The sequence below is a fragment of the Falco biarmicus genome, chromosome 3 (genome assembly GCF_023638135.1).
Source record: "Falco biarmicus isolate bFalBia1 chromosome 3, bFalBia1.pri, whole genome shotgun sequence".
Lineage (NCBI taxonomy): Eukaryota > Metazoa > Chordata > Aves > Falconiformes > Falconidae > Falco > Falco biarmicus.
In genome coordinates, this window is record NC_079290.1 from 102,683,121 (window position 1) to 102,700,243 (window position 17,123).

General features: G+C 47.8%; 1 protein-coding gene across 9 annotated transcripts in view; it reads left to right on the forward strand.

Annotated features, from left to right (window-relative positions):
• The window catches only part of NFATC1 (nuclear factor of activated T cells 1), a 111,943-nt gene that overhangs the window by 48,783 nt on the left and 46,037 nt on the right, over positions 1–17,123 (forward strand). For all 9 annotated transcript variants that reach the window (XM_056331455.1, XM_056331456.1, XM_056331459.1 and 6 more), the window contains exons 6-7: positions 1,021–1,161; positions 16,638–16,693. In XM_056331455.1, the coding sequence (XP_056187430.1) occupies positions 1,021–1,161; positions 16,638–16,693 (197 nt within the window). The remainder of the gene's footprint in view (positions 1–1,020; positions 1,162–16,637; positions 16,694–17,123) is intronic.

The window sequence follows — 17,123 nt, forward strand, 5'->3', positions numbered from 1 at the left end:
GGGCAAGTTCTAGGCTAACAGGCGAAACAGAAAGTGTGAGGAGTCATGGTTTCATCCCACTCCTACTGAAGTTGACTAGGGGTTTTCAGCTGCTATATAGCAGGATAAGGCACAATTTGAATGCATCCCGAACTGGTCTGTGCAAAGGTGCCGAGCTCAGGAAGCCACTAAATATGAAGCCAACTGGATCTGTGTCAGTGAACTGCAGTTTTGAGGGTTGTGTAATGGGCAGAAGTGTGGTACGTGCATCCTGAAAGGAGCGGAAAACAGGAGAAAAAATAAGTGCTAGTGCTATTTCCAGTGCAGAATGTGAAATCAGCTGGTGCCAAAAACTTTGTGCATCTCTTAGAGCATGTGACACCAGGAGGAACCATGTAATCTGGAGAAAATGTCACATCATCCCTTGAAGCACAGCCACACTCACTCCGTGTCCCAGTTGGGGGGTATAAAATATGTGCCATGAGAACACCGGATTCTGTTTGCATGGGTCCCCTTGTGCTTTGGCACTGGGGTGTGGGTGGAGGGGCATGCTGTAAGTGCTTCTGCTGTGCCACAAGGCCCATGGCTGCTGCAGGACACTTTCCAGAACTGACAATACAGTACAGTGACTGGAACAGAGTTTGGACATGGATGGTTGTCTTGTCATGTGTGCCTTGTAAGCACACAGCATATATGTTATAGATAGCAGAAAAATTTAAAATAAACGAGTTTCAAGGAAAACACACTTTTGGATCCAGTGCAGCTCAAGCAGAGTTTTGAACAGCTTGTTCTCTGTGAGCCTTTCAGCTCCGTGCTGCTGTGTTTGATAACCCTGTTGTTTACAGTCAAGGCGCTTGAAAACCAACCATGTTTCCTGCAAACCTTCTGACCTTTCTCTATTTCTATATCAAACTCACCTTATCTAATGAGGGTAAGAGTTAAGTTATTCACTAATGCAGTATTTACTTCTTTGTGTGTATGTGTGTTTGTGGTTGCACTTTTTTTTTTTTTTTTCTGTCTATCTTCCTTATAACTCTGCAGCTCAAAGATCTGCCCAAGAACTGCCTCTGGTGGAGAAGCAAAGTACTGACAGCTTTCCTGTTATTGGAGGGAAAAAAATGATACTGACCGGCCATAACTTTCTGCAAGACTCCAAAGTCATCTTTGTGGAGAAAGCACCAGGTATGTCTTTTCAATCTAGACTCCGGTCTGCCTTTTTTCCCCTGTTTTAAAATCTCTGCCAAATGATGAAAGCGTAAATGCGGTAATGACATTTTCTTCTGCATGTAATCTGTTTTCCATGTCAGCGGGCAAAGCTGTGAAAGTGATCTGAGCCGTGCCTGACGCTGAGGTTTGGCGCTGTGGCAGGTGTAGTTACAGGTAGACAATAGTGGCATTGAAAGACAACGTTTGGCATTTGTGCTTGTAACAAACGTGGCTGTGTGGGGCAGGAGCTGTGAAAGGGGGTTGAAGCCTCTGCTGGCATGTCCCGGTAAAACCTGCAAGGTGGTGCATCTTGTTAGACTTCTCTGTAGTCTGTGGAGGCAGTAGGGCTGGTGGGACGGGCGTGTGTACCTGTGCCACCTCTGTCTTGGTGGCATCGCCAGGCACCGCCTGCGTTTGAGGGATATGTTTCTGGTTTACACTGAGGATCGAATGGGACCGCTCTGTCACCCGGCACAGCTCCTGCAGTGTTTTGGTGATGGGACCAGTCCTCCTGGGGAAGGTCCAGGACCAGGCTGGAGCAGGGCGAGCAGTGCAGAGTGGGTGCTGGGGTGGGGAAGGGAGGTGCCTGCAGGAGCGGTGGGATGTCTGCTGGGTGGCGGGTCACCGAGTGACAATGCACCCGTAACATGTGCAAATGCCCCTGCGGGAAGAGGTGCTGGGAGCGGCGCTGTGAGTCAAAGTCAGGCTTTGAAACGAGATCGTGAAGGGTAGTTTTGAGCCTTGTTTTGGAAAGGGTTTCCGTGGCGCTGGCACAGGCCATGGATTCCTCAGCTGCCAGCTACCCCCCCCACCCCCCCCCCCTTGAACTTTAAACAGTCTTGGGCCTCCAGCTTTGACACTGCGCCGTTTAACCCTCTGTGCCCACGGGGTTCCCATGCCGTGCTCCCAGCCAGGGCACCACGGGTGGCACAGGGTGCTGGGACAAGGCAAGTGACAGTGGGGCAAGCAGAGTAGGCTTTAAAGGCAAAGACATCCAAGTCTCCAGACTCAGGGGAAGAGCAAACTTCCCTGAAGTTCCCTGGTAGAGTCCTGTGTTGGTGAGGTTTAAGTCACCAAAAGTGCATGTGGGGTGGGGGTAATGCCCTGGCTGCTCGGCGGGAGCCAGTCAGTGCCATTCCCGTGACCCCCAAGTGCTGCACTGCACGCGGTCGGGCTGTGGCCACAAGATGAGCAGAAAGCACCCTTTTTGTTTCTTAAGTAAGTTTTAAAAAAAGAGGAAAAAATGTGGTATTGCAATTTAGAAAAAATGACCTCTGCTCGCTGCATAGTGTGACAGGAGGGAGGAATGTGACTGTCTACATTCAAATTTCCTTTGCTGCACAGAAGTGGGTTAGTGTGACACGTCAGGAGCAAAGTCCTTGATCTGTCTCATTACAGGAGGGAAATCGCATTAAGGGGTGCTGTCCTTCATACTTATTTTCTCCCCTTTTCCTTTATTGAGTTGGACAAATTGGGAAGTACCATGTCCCAAAGGGTTACGATGGTGATGCTACTCGCCCAGCAGCAGTACCACAGCGTAGATCGGGACACGGTCCCCCTTAGCGTTAAGTACGCCAGAAGCAGGATGCTCGCTGTGTAGCCCTGAATTACGAAAGTGCAGAACAGGGCCAGCCTTGTACTTCTTATCCAGGCAGATACCTCCCTGGAGCAAAAGGAATTTGAGGCTGCACAAAGACAGCCTATAGACAGAAAATCATTTATGTAAGCAACATTTTTTAAACATTGTGAGAGATGAAGGAGTGTACTGCTGCACACCGGGTATGCTGAGGAGGATGAAAATGGTCAGAAGGCCTTGCCTGTCACCCTGAAAAACTCCTGTGGTGAGCTTCTTGGGTGCATGTGCTGGTGGGACCGACCAGTGCAGGAGTGTCCTCCTACATGAAAGCGCTACCAGGGAACCCCCTGCACCCTCCCCCTGGCACGGGGTCAGGGTGGCACCGCGGGCATCAGGCAGGGAGCTGCTGCCATTGAAGAGTAGTCAGGATCCTCAGGTCGGCATTGAAGGCAGTGATCCGAAGCTGCCCTGCTTGGTCTGGCAGCGCCGCGGCGGGGCTGTGCAGTGGCCAGTGGCCGGGCAGTGCTGCCCGGGGGAGGCAGCTGCAGCGGGAGCCTGGCAGCTCGGGAGTGCTGAGCATCTCCGGGAGCGGCAGCCGCGTTGCTGGAATGGTGCGGGAAAAGCGAAGCTCGGGCTGAGCTGGGCTGGGCTGGGCTGGGCTGAGGGGCCTGTGGGATTCTGTGGCCGGTTGCGGGCTGTTTTACCTGACGAGCTCCATGCAGTGGCACAGACGAGCGCGGTGCATCATCGCCGTCGTGGCAGGCTGCTCCGGTCCCGTTTCTGAGTCGAGTCGCTGTATTTAACGCAGACAAACAGGCATTACCAGCCTTCGCTTGTGTAAATTGGTGCGGTGTCATCTGTGAAAGTAGGTTGGGAGAGGGAACACCAGCACAGTTCCTCTTTCTCTTAGGAAGCTGGTTATGAACTTCTGTGATTAGCTGGAGAAGTTCATTAGTTTTGCTGCTGTTACTGCTTTTGTTTTTGAATTTGAATGTTAATCATGTTCCCAGTGGGTAGCAGCCAAACACAGCTATTACAAAGCAATAGATCACAGGGATTGCTGCACTTATAAAGAGAACGTATCTTTTATATCAACTTTTAATATTTTACTACATGAGCTCATCCCTTCAGCCCTCACTCAGGCAGAGTCCCCAGGCTGGGAGGCAGTCTCCGGGAGCTCATCTAATTCATGCTAGTCTGCATACTTAATTGGTTAACGCAAAGAGTTTCAGAACACTTTTTGTTTGCCTTTTATTTTTTCATCCCCTTCTGTCTGAATAATTTCTTTAAGTCTGCCAAGTGCATTGTGGTCCACTGAATGTTTTTCCAAGCATGAGTCTCAAGCTCTCGTCTTCAGGGCTAGCCCTCAGCTGTTGTAGTCTCTGGAGGAATGGCATTATCCTGGCCTCCCTGCGTGGGGAGTCAGTCTGAGCAGTGACTCATACGAGAGGGAATCCCTGAAGAATGATCAAATCAATCCTTCAGCAGGGGAGGCAGCAGCTCTGTGCTCAGCTTAACCCGTTCCTGGCTGCTTTAGATGAAACAGAGCAAAACACACTTCGCAGTCCTGGGATGCCGCATCTCGCAGAGGAGGCAGTGGAGGGATGAAGGCAGGGCACCCTGAGGAGACCATGGGAGGAGCACTGTGAGGACCTCCTCTGTGAGGAGAAGCCCTCCTGGTGTGGTCCAGCGCTGGGGCAGAAGGCACCCCTTTGGATAAATAATGAGTCTGTTCAGAAGTGGACTAAAATTTGCTCAAGCCTTTTACAGTACCGTAAAAAAGTTCTCATGTGTTGAAATGAGTCCTTATTTTACGGGATTTTGGTCAATGTTTTATTGCTTGCACATCAGACCGTATTTTCCAGTGATGAATGATGATATAAAATGACCGTCCAAGAAACCTAGTGGTAGTAAAACTGTGTGTGCTGAATGTGCTTTGAGCAGTTCACTCTCAGAATTTCATCAGACTCAGAGTCCCATAATGACTTTGTCTCTTACAAATTACAATAATAATTGTTTTTATTATTTTTCACTTTCTGCCTCTCTTCATAGTCACACTTTCCCTGGTTTCAGAAGGGTCTTGTGAGCCTGCGTGTTGTGACTGTTGGGTGCTAGGTTTAGGATGTCCAGTAGCAATCTGGTTTTTGTCAGAAGAATTAGTACTTTGTAAAATATAAAAAAGTCTGCAACTTACAAGCAAGGGCCCTTGGTGTCTGTATGCTGGCATTCACTTCGAAGGCAAAGTGTGCATTGTCATTACGGAAGCAGGTGAAATGTAGCTGATGTTTGTTGGCTCTGGGAGGGGGTGTCTGACTAGGAGGGACAAGATCCTTCCTAACACGCACATCTGCAAGAATTATCCTAAAAGACACTGGTTTTATTTAGTTACCTTTAAAAAACTTTTTATTTCAATTCTAGATTATAAATGTACCAGGCAACAAAAATCTTGAGGGAAGTTCAGAAAGCGCAGAGGTGTTTGGAGAGTATATTTTAAGGACTATATATCCATCAGCTGCCTTTTTTTGGTAACAACTTCTGCAAACACTGTGTATTTGTTTTCCAAGCTAGTGTTTTGAAGGTAATGAACACAAAGCAGCACAAAAGCCTAACAGAAATGGCCAGACTGCTGGCTTCTAGTGTATCAGATTATGATTAGTAATTTATAGAAATGAATTGCAGTGGAAAAATCCTAGTTTCTCTTCACTTGGTTCACAAAATGTTTCCTGTAATTGATGAGTGAAAGTTCACTGATGAAACTCAAAGCCAATATCCCAAGCACCAGAACGCGGGAGAGCTAGGGATATAGTCTCCCTGGCACGCTCTAGGAAGTTGCAGAGTGGCCCGGGATGTTTCGGGATTTAGAAGGAGTGTCATGCTAAGATCTGAAAGAGTTAATCTACCCCAAAAATCCCTCCTTGCTCAGAAATCGCTCCTTGCTCCTGTAGCTAGAACAATTTTGGCACTGGAACTAGCTCAAGTATTTCTGCACTTCACGGATTTGGCCAAGTCTAGACATACCTAAGAGATCAGGTTAAACTGACTGAAATCTGCATTATTAGGGAGTTGCAATCTATGGGAAGGAATGGATATGTGGTGTATTATTGCTAATTATCATTCAGTTGAGTTTCCACTAGTTAAGTTAGAGCTCCAGCCCCTTTTCTTTGGTTTTGTGCTTAGTGACCGGAGCTCAAGGCAAGAGTTTTAAAGAGCGAAAAGGCAGAAATGTGTCACCCAACTTCACTACAGGGTTAGTCTCTCAAATAACACTGACTTTGAAATTTTGATTCTGGGCTGTTAATGCCGAGGGCCGTTTTGTCCTGGTCCAAGGCCCACATCCGAGCTTCCTTGGGACAGGCATCCCTCCCTGGAGATGCAGCACTCTGTGACAGACATTAATAGAGCTCACAATTTGTAGTGCTGTTATCTCCGAGTAACTCCAGGCTTGCAGACTTCAGTGCTTTTGAACCTGTTGTTAATTACTCAGACTGCAAACCAACAGTGATCCTAGCACCTACATGCCCTGTAACCTAATTGCATAACACCCTCAGCTGTTGTGCCCAAAGCCTTTGAAACTCAAGTTCCTGAAAGACAAAGAATTAAACAGCACCTAAGCAACAATTCCTCCAGGGATTTTTCCCTTTTTGATTATTTTCAAAGAATCCAAATAGTTTTTCAGATTTAGCTATTGCTTTTAACTGTTCATTCTGCTGTTTGTTTTCATTTTGTTAAATGGATTTTTCTGTCAAAACTGTTCCTCTTCCCTGCTGGAACAGGTTTTGCTCTTAGAACATGAAGGCGCTGACGTGGCATGGTAATAGTTATACTAGAACAGATGAAAGATAGCTGGGTGAAATCACCAAATTTTTTGGTGTATATGCCAAAGGAAATCATGCTTTTCTGTAAGTATTTCAGATGGGAAAACTTACAGTTTGCCTCCCATTAGGCATGCAGTCAAGGCTGGTCAGCCGCATGTTTGCACAAGGTAAATGTGATATGGAAAAGAAGGAAGCTGGATGAATTTAAGTGTCCACTCAAGCATTTCACAAGTCTTTTTGTTCCTCTCAAATTTCACTGTCTCTGGCAAAGATTAGAACCACTCAGTTGCTGCTTTAAGGTAAAAATGTCAGTCAGAGAACTTCAGTTCTGTTTCCCGTATGTTCTGTGAGCAAAAGTTGCTTTGTACGGCAGGTGACTCCAGTGCAGTGTTTCAGCTGCGGGAGAACTTACAAAAAGTTCTGGAAAATGATATTTTGACGAACCATTTGCGTGGCATGTGGACGGAACGGATGTGCTGGGGAAGCGTGTGGGCTTTTTGGTTTGACTCAGCTACTCTTTGGAACTCAGGGTTTGGAGTCTGTTTTGACGTGATGTGATGTGATGGGGAGACGGGTGACCTGAGTCTTGGCAGAGCTCCATTTGGTAAAAGATCTTACATTCTCAGAGATCTTTCCATTTATCTTTCCATTGCCAGTAGCAGTCACAGTTTGGGGGGCAGCTGGCCAAAAAGGGGTCATGTTTCACGCTGGTAATCAGAATGTAGCTCACATAATAAATAAGCCAGTGGCAAAACTCCCTTTCCCCCTCTAGTCAGATGGATAGATACTACATAATTTTGTCTTTATCTGTCTGTTTATCCAAGTTCAGGACGCACATTCCAGTTGGCAGTGAGCAGTTGCACGCTGACTCATGTGCAGTGAGGTTAAAAATTCTGGAAACTAGATAAACTGGAAACTTCAAAGGCATACAAGTTGGGAGCATGCAGTTCACGTGAAGGTCACTTGAACCTATTTCCTAGAGATGTATTGATAGCTGAAGGGGGGTTTGGCCACTGCCCAGAAATAGATATCCTTGGGCAAATAGTGTCATCAAATGAAGGAGTCATTTGATGGTGGAACCCTTTCACGCGCACCCAGGAGCAGTGATGTAGCTTGTAGGAAATGTCAGCACGTGTCAGTTTTTCCTGGCTGTTTAGTCTGGGGAATGGTGAAGACAGAGCGGGACAGCAGCCATACGCATGAGGTGGTATTGGTGGCAGCAAGCCTCATCCAGGGTGTTGCTCTTACGGTGAAGAACGAGATCAATCAATCAGAGATACTTACTGTGGACGACAAGAGAAAGAAGGAATGACCATATGGTCTCCAGTTAAAAGTCACTTGTCTGAGTAATCCTGTAAATTTGTAATTATTACAGAAACTGTGACTGGGTGCTTGGAGTTTATTCTTTCCTGTCTTTTTCCAGACTGAGTGGCTTCAAGCAGCTGTATCTGTGCAATCAAAACTTTGTCTCTGAACTTTTATAACTAGCCCAAGATTCCAGATAGTTTTTACTGTTACGGTTCCAGCAGGGCCCTCTGTCCAAACACACAGGAATTCACAGCCCTTACCAGAAGGCTGAGAGTGTGATGCCAACAGAAGTCCGTGCCTGAAGACAGGAGAGGAAGGGAGTGCGGTGGGTTGGCCTTGGCTGGCTGCCAGGTGCCCACCAAGCCACTTGCTCACAGCCCCTCAGCAGGGCAGGGGGGAGAAAATCAGATGGAAAAGCTTCAGTGGTCAAGGTAAAGACAGGGAGATGCCAGTTACTGCCACAGGCAAAGCGGGCTCCACTTGGAGGAAGTAATTTATTGCCAATTAAAAATAGAGTAGGACAGTGAGAAACAGAGGCAAAAATAAAACACACCTTTACCCTCTCCTCCCATCCCAAGCTCAACTTCACTCCTTCATTCCCAACTTCTCCCTCCTCCCCTCGGCTGGTGCAGGGGGACGGGGAGCAGGGGCTGTGGTTCCAGCATTACTCCCTCCCATGGGAGGCAGTCCTTTGTGAACTGCGCCAGTGTCAGTCCTCTCCATGGGGTTCAGTCCTTCAGGAACAGGCTGCTCCATCAGGGGTCCCTCATGGCCACAGTTCCTGCCAGAAACACCTCCTCCTGCGCGGGCTCCTCTGCACAGACCACAGCACCAGCCAGGAGCCCACTGGGCCAGCCCGCCTCACCATGGTCTTCTCCAGGGGCTGCTGGGGAGCCTCTGCTCCGGCACCTGGAGCCTCCTCTGCACCCTTCTGCACTGACCTGCCGCTCTGTCACATATCGTCACTCCGCTCCCACAGCTGCTGCGCAGCGCTCTTTACTCCTTCTTAAATGTGTTGTCAGAGAGGTGCCACCAGCTTTGGCCAGTGGCAGGTCCAACTTGGAGCCAGCTGGAGCTGACTGTGTGACGTGGGGCAGCTTCTGGCATCTCACAGAGGCCACCCCTGCAGCCCCACCACTGCCAAAACCTTATGATATAAGGGGATACCTCCAAAGTACTCAGTTTTGGGGAGCAATTGCTTACATCTTTCAGGAAAGCACAGCTCATCGTCTCCTGTTACTTCCCTGACATCACTAAGAGTTGGTTCATGGCGCAGGTGGGCATCTTTCAGGAAAGTGAGGAGAGATGAGGGGAGGGGAACATGTTCCTTTTAGGTCTGTTGAGGGAGTAAGATTACACCTTCAAAAGTCCAATGACATTGAAGAGAGGAACAGAGAGATAAGAGATGTCCAAAGTGTGCCTGGTTGTGGGGAAGCTGATGTCAAGGCAGATAATCAGAGGCGAGGAGGAGGGATCTCTAAGATTGAGCCTGGCCATCTTGGAAAAAAGAAACAAGAAAAGGGGCGTGATGGGGACAACGAGATGGAAAGGATGAAAATGCCATTCAAAAGCTTACTGTTTAGACTCTGCTGAAAAGTCAGGAGGGGTTGCCATACTGGGATGTCTCTGGAAGATGAGAAGTTGTGGCTATGTAGATAAAATGAAGAGTTTGTGTCTTAAAAAATAATCAGGAAGGAAGAATTGGAAGCATTTGGATCAAACTTGCGTCTTAAGATGAGAAAGAAGTAGGAGTAGCTACAGTACAGGTGGTGGTGTTGGCATCAAGCACAGAAGTAGTAGAGGAAAAGAATTGTTCATGGAAGGAAAATTTGGAACTGGGTTTAAACTGGCTGTGAGGTTTGTTTCTCCAATAGTCTCTGAGAAAATATGAAACAGATTAGACTGAAAAAGATGGACCAGGAATATTTTACTCAGTTTCAGCTGTGAAGTCACAGGTTCAGCCTACAAGAGGTTCCCAGAGGGAAGTGAGATTGGTAAGACAAGGAGATGACCATATGAGTGGAACCAAGAACAGAGTGAAGTATTGTCATGATTGCTGGTGAGTGGCTCTGCTGGGTGTGCTTGGATGAGGCTGCCTGCTCTAGAGGGGTGTTGCAGGGATGTCAGACTGAAGTTTTACTTGGAAGGTGAGTGTCCTAGACCTGGAATTACTGAGAGTTATTAAATAAAACCCTCAGACCAACGGTAATTTGAATAGGGGGAGATGCCAGAGAGCACAAATTGCATAACCAGCTTCCATTCTGCTGAAAATAGGATCTGGCACATCATTCCAATGGTTTTGGCTCAAAATGAACCCCCATCAGTTGTCAGCACAGTGCCTCCTTTTAATTACCTGGGCTAAAATTACAGTTCATTTGCAAACACTTGAACTCAGGATAATTAAGTCTGTTAGACGTACTGTGGTAAAAGCTGCTCAGAAGACTCACCGTTCAGACAAAGTGTGTCCCTCGCCTTTTGGCTTGCCCAGCCGAGCAGCCAGCAAGGAAGCGCGCATCTGGCACAGGTGCCAAAGTACTATATGATACAGTTTCTACTGGATTTTTATCACCTGGTTGATGCATGGCTCTTTTATTGTTAATGTGAGGTGAAAAAGAGAGAAAATAACTGAGAACAGCACACGCGTGACAGGCGCGCCTAAGTCTACATGATATTAACCTCAGTACTCCAAAAACATTAGCTGAAGGAGCAGACAAAATCCATATGCTGCAAAAGTGCTGATGAGGAGGCACAAACAAATGCAGCAGCTTTGATGTGGAAATAACACGTAGGTCAGTTATGTGTGAGCCCTGCCGTGCGTGGCCGGCTATGTGCAGGGCTCGAGGAGGTCTCTGTAGCAGGACGGTGGGCTGTGAGGGGGCCAGGGGAATGGCTGGAGGTCTTCCTGGCAAGAAGGAGGGAAATCCTGTAGGCAAAAATCAGACCAGCCGTGTGGTCTCTTAGCAAAAGTCATGGAAGAGCAGAGGGGAAATCCAGCAGCCAGAGAGGCAGGTGGGGAGGAGGTGCGGGGCACTCCCACGGCCGGGGGGCATCCTGCTCCTGACAGAGCCCTCAGAAATGGCAGATCTCAGGATGGCGAAGTGCCACAGAGGCTGTTGAAAGAAAGGTCCCAGCCGCTACATTGCAGGCACTTACTCCTCACTCCCTCCACATTTCTGGTTGTTTTCTTGCTCTTTTCCTGCCCCATCTCCCCTATGCATCCCCTGGCAGACTGCTTGGCTGGTGCTGGTTCACCATTATAGCCCATCCCTTGTAAAAGTCTTTAAAACATACACTGGTGTGTAAACATGGGCATAGGCTTCCACAGAATAGATTATTATTTGTCTTGCTGGTACCCAGCTGGGGAGATGTTCACAGCAAAGACGCCCACAAGACCAACCTAGGAGGGTGCCCCGGTTCCTGGTGGCACCCCTGGCTTTGAAAGGCTGCTGCCCCTGGAGAGAAATGGGGCACTAGCACACCCATGCCCATGCACATCATCTGCACGTCTGCACATCTGCACATCTGCACGTCTGCACCATCTGCACATCTGCTGGTGGGTGACACAGTGCCTGTGGGTCGTGCCCGGCGCTGGTGTGGGGAGTGCTCTCCTCCAAGCCACAGACCTGCCTCCTCGCCGCTTTTGTTGCCATGCCAGGCGCAGACCTGGCCCAATTTGCCCTTCATCTGGAAGCTGATAGCATCTGTGCAGGGCTGGATGACTCTGAAGTCTGAATGACAAGGCTTTGCCTTGGCCTTCATCCTCTCCTCTGGCTCGGATCCCATCCTTGCCATCCATTCACAGCCCAGTCATCGCAGCACTGCAAGTGTACTTCCAGGGAAAAGGGGCTGGGGTGCAAATTGAAAACTTGCAAATCCTTCATCCCTAAGGGATTTGAGTGTGCACTAACAGGGCTGCATAGGGAGGTAGGCAGCCTTTGCAGAGCACCTCAAAATGATGCTGCATAATCACTCAGCATTGCATCTGTGCCCTGCTTGTTGCGGATGTGTTGAAGTAATCTGGGATGTCATATAGGCGTTATTGATTAGGGTAATCTCACAAGATATTAATCAAGTAGTGGGTTGCTTTGGGAGGGTAGAGCTAGTTTCACCATCTTACTTGCAATATATGAATATAAATACAGATTTACTGTCCAGCCAGTGCAGTCAGACTGTTGAGCTGCAGGCTGGAAGGGTATATAATGTACACTGTGTACAGGCAGTGAAATCCTAGATAACATCTATTCTTCTCATATCTCAAGCGAACACAGGACTGCTAAAGAATATAGAATGTTTTAACCTCCTGTAGTAAAATGAAATCGCTTAAATGTATCTGAACGCTCCCGTTATGCCCGTTTCACGGAGGCAAGGTTTGAGTGGTTGCCAGATGTTGTACCCTCCTGAGTTCCTAGGCTTGTGGGGTCTTTTTGGTACCATATATTCTTTCCTCTTTCTGTCATCCATCGGTCTATAAGGGACGTTACACTGGTGGTTTGACATCTGTGAACCCCTGGCACTGTGCTTGCAGTGTTCCCTGGGGTGTGGAGGTGAAAGCAGCCCTGCAGACCCTGGGGGATCTGTCCTGATGGACAGTGAGGGGAGGGAGGTTAGTAGAAAAATGTCTTTGGAAGGTCTTTAGAGTCCTTTGCATTGCTCTTCCCTGAAGAAAATCCATACGTTGTGATCCACTAGGCTTTCTGCATGAGTAACCAATGCCGCTAGATTTATACAACCCCTTTTTAGGGCTGCTTCTGTGTTAAAGCAGGCCTCTACAGTGCCTTTTTATGTGGAAATCTTGTAGCTGGGTGTGGTGGGGAAGCCGTTCAGTGACTCATACTGCAGGGAATTCCCTGATGAATTAGAGTATTTTTACTTCTGGACTTGTGTGCAGTTTCCTCCAGCACCGGAGCGAGCGGCTGATAAGAGCAGACTACAAAGGCCCATTCACTGCTCAGCCGCCGCATGTTAAAACAGGGTGTTTATGCTTCGCAAAGCTGAAAATCCACCCCACAGAACGTGGGAGCTTCACGGTATTTTTGTCATGAACAATCCCAGGTGCTCCGAGTGTCACCACCCCAAAAAGACTGAAGGGCTGAAGCGGCTGGTGGCGAAGCGCACCCGAAGCAGGGGGGGCTATAAATAGCAGCGCCCAGGCTGTAAATGTCAGCCTGCCTGGCAAACCTGGTGGCTTCAGCCGGCAACAGTGCCGGGGGCCACCTGTCCGTGCAGCGCGGGCACAGAGCCGGAGCACAGCGGGGCTCCTGGCTGCCCCGGCACCGCTGCATCCTGCACTGCCAAGGACGAGGAGGAAGAGGCAGAGGAGGGATTCAAGGGTCCCTCTTCCAGCCCTTGGCACAGGTCCCCAGGCGAAGCGGTGGCTTGGTCGGGTTGACCGCTGCTGCTGGTGCTGGCACCAGGGGAGTAGGGCACTCCGCTGGGGAGAAGCCCTTGCTGTTCTGCATGTGGATGTTTTGGTTTTATTTTTTGTAAAAAAAAAAGGCAACAAAACCCAACCCACAAAATAAAAGAAACCCAGGGTAATATCTTGACACAACTTTTCAGCTATATAAAGGGATGGCTTTCTGTTCAAAATATTAGACTATAAATCTTCAAAACACCAAAATAAAGCCAGGCATTTGGTTTGGAGAAGACACTTCTAACTTACAACTTGGTAAAAGTAAATAGCGAAATGAAAGGGAGTGAAATAAGACCTTTGGAAAAGCCGTTTTCTCCCTTTTCCTCCCTGCCGCCTCCTCTCCTTCCTCTCCTTCCTCCATCTCCCGCCCTCCCCCCCCAGCCCCCTAACAACTACCCATTTGGGTACGGTAATTCCAGAGAGTAAACTTTAACGGGAATGCCTGAAATGTGTCTGCTTCAGCTTTGTGTTATGTCTGTAATTTGAATTATTTGCATTTTGGAAAGGTATAAATTGCTCTGGTGTACTTGGGTTGGCGGGGGGCCAGGAGGGAGTTGCCTCGGGCCCGGACGGGGCAGGCTGCTGCAGATGTGGCAGGCGTACAATGGAAACTTTTGTGGTCGAGCAGCCCTCACTCCTCCAGCGCACGCTGATGGGAGGTGGCATCCCGCCTGCTCGCCGGGGTCCCGGCGTATGGGCACTGTGGGCAAAACCGTTTTCTCTGGCGTAGGCAGATTGTCTTGATGCTTCCGGCTCCCGCAAGCCGTTCTGGAGCCATTATTCCTTCTTCTCGAGCTTTTTTTGTATTTTATTTTTTTTAATTTCAGCTGAACTGTATAAACCTGCAAAACATGTTTACTGTAAGAGGTTGACGTAGTGGTCTAAGGTTTTCCTCCTGGAGCTGGTCCCAGTCCGTGGGCGTTGAGATTTCCCTCTTGGTTCACCAGACGTAATATGAGGAATTGTCTTTTTCTTTTTTTTTTTTCTGTCTTTTCTTCATAACAACTTTTCCTCCCTGTGTTTTTGTTAAATGAAATGTCACTAGCTGTTAATGAGTTGTCTATCCCCTACTTCTTCCCTCTCCTTTCCTTCCCCTCAGTCGCAGAGCAGCGATGGTCTGGACAGTCTCAAGGGAATTTCTTGGAGCGAAACCCGTATTGTTCTTACTAGCTTCCAAAGATGAGCCACAGCTCAGGATTTTCGTTTTCCTAATAGTTTAGATTACAGCATTTAAAATATTTCTGAACAAACTCTCTTTGTCATCATAAAAATTTCAAAAGCGCATAAAGGCAGTGCTGCGTGAAGTAATTGAAAGATTAGCTAGAGATGGAGTCGTTTTGAATTTTACTGAAGTATCGGCAGGAAATAAAAACCAGAAACCTGAATCAGATCATTCGTCTTGCAAAGCAGAAATTAAACATAGCAAAAAACCTGAACTTCTGGTAATCCGTTTACAAAGGCAAATTGAACACATGTTAACTACTAGTCTGGATGTCTGTAGAGTTAAAAAAAACCCAAACCCATGAACAATCCCCTTACAAAGGAGTTCCTAGGCTTTGCAAAAAAGTGTTGGCATTGTGTTACTTCTACAACCGATTGATTGAATTAATTGGGAGGCGGAGGGTGTTGTGGTGCTGCAGGGTCTGTGTGGGGAGGGGGCTGGAGATAAAGGAGCTGCTCCCCAGCGAGGGCTGAGCCCTGGCTCGCCAGATTCCAGTCAGGTTTTTTCTGCTGACAGCTCGGGGGAAGCATCTGTTGGATAAATTGTGAAGTGATCTCCAGTCCTCCAGAGAAGTCTGCTTCAATTCTGGCACTCTTGAAAGGCATCGTTAAGGAGACTCGAGCATGGTCTGGCTGCTCCTTCTCTCCCCCCAGCCGAATGTGGCAATACCAATTAAAGGAATTCCTTTTCCAGCGTCACAATTTAAAATGCAGGAAGAAACAAAGGGTAGATCTGCTAATTGTTTCCTACAGAAAGATCTGCCAAATCCGCTGTGCTATTTGTGCTGCAGCCTTCACGTTGCACTTCTTTCCATACGTTAAAATGAAAGGATTTTTGGACGTTAAAACAATCGCCAGGGCTAGTCCCTCAGCAGCATTCCTTTCACAGTAGGACAGCTGTACACAAAAATATTATTTACAGACATTTGTAATAAATCAGGCAGTTCTAAATGCGTCACCTCCATCCTGGCCATGAAAGTGAGGAGAGAAGAAAAAGTGCATTCACTCTTTTACCTTGCTCAGAGCTGTTTTTCTAAGGCAGGCCCAAGTCTATGTGATGAAGTTCAAAATAACTAATATTTGCGTTTGCATGTCCCGATGCTGCAATATATGTGCAAAGGAGATGGTGCAAAGCCGCGCTTTCCCATTCATTCCGGTGGCACCTGACAGTGCTGGGACTCAGGCAGCCGCGCATGTCCCCGCCGCCCAGCTTGGACAGCAGTCTGCTCGTGGCCTTCCGTACACACTTGTGTTTTTCTAGGTCTGCAGAATGGAAACCTTACATTTTGTATTTGTTTCCTGATTTCTTTGCTGTTGAGTTTTGAAGCCACAAGGAAGAAAAAAAAAACAAACCAACAACCCCGTTACTGACCAGTGCCTTCTGTATCAGTGAGGCACAGGAAAAATGACCAGACAAACCCAGTTTCTTCCAAAAGGCAGATCCCCAGAGAAACTGGTAGCTGTTGCTGAAATCTGTGTTTGCTGGAAAACAGAAATACAGTAAATTAGGGGGATCCAATGCACCAGTAGAGGCAGCTCCAGAAGTGGGACCGCCGCAGCTCAGTGAAACCAGCTTTAAAGAGGAGTCAGAGGCTGTTTCCCAGCCCATGGCTTCGCCTTTTATCCCAGCAGCAGAATTACAGCAAGCCAGACGAGGAGTGTATTGAAAGGAAATACTGCATGGCAGAGGAGCTTCCTTAATGCTGCTGGTTTGGTTTTGTTTAATATTAATGTTGAATGTGACTTACTGCATAGGTGGCGATCAAAAGGCCTCATAGAGAGCAGTGGTTTCGTCTGAAAGTTTGGGAAATTGGGGTGTGTGGCGGTTGCGTATTTTGTCCAAGCTAGTGGCAGAATAAGCACCCAGTGGCTTTTCCCCGTCGCAGTACAGTGTGCTCTGGATTGTGGTTCACCCCTTCAAAAAATCTAAGTGGTTTCCCATCACAGGTGACCCAGGTGGCCTCCTGGCTGGGCAGCGTGGGGGCAGTGCCTTCTAAGAGCTGGTTTTCATATAGGTGTTGCCCCTTCAAAGAGATTTTTTTTTGCAGAAGTCATTCTTTTGTTGGCTTAGGAGAGGAAAAAAGGATGGAACTAGATATCTTTTTCTTTTGTCTTTTAGATGGTCACCATGTGTGGGAAATGGAAGCCAAAACCGACAAAGAAATGTGCAAGCCAGTAAGTCTGCCTTAAATATTTTAACATCAAGATGAAAAATATATATTGCCTTCTCCAGCAGTGTTACTAAAGAGGGATTTCCAAGGCTTTGGCACTGAAACAGAACAAGTACTTAGGCCTCCCCTCCTGGAAATCTTTCTTTAATGGGAGCATGGGGTAAAAAGCCTTCGCTGGAAGCTATCCTGAAAGTAGGAGAGACCATTTGGAAAATATTTTTTCATTGTCCAGGATGGGCCAGCCCCGTCTGCTCATCTTCTGTCTTGCTGGGTCAGTTTTTCCTCTGCTCCCAAAGCAATTTCTGATCATTTTCCTTGGCTTTCGTCTACTTTCAGCAGAAGAAATGTGAGTCCCCTCACAGGAGCTCAGCCCCACAGTTGGAGAAGTGTGGCTCCCTCAGCAACGACTCTAAGTGGGAAATATGGCCACTGTT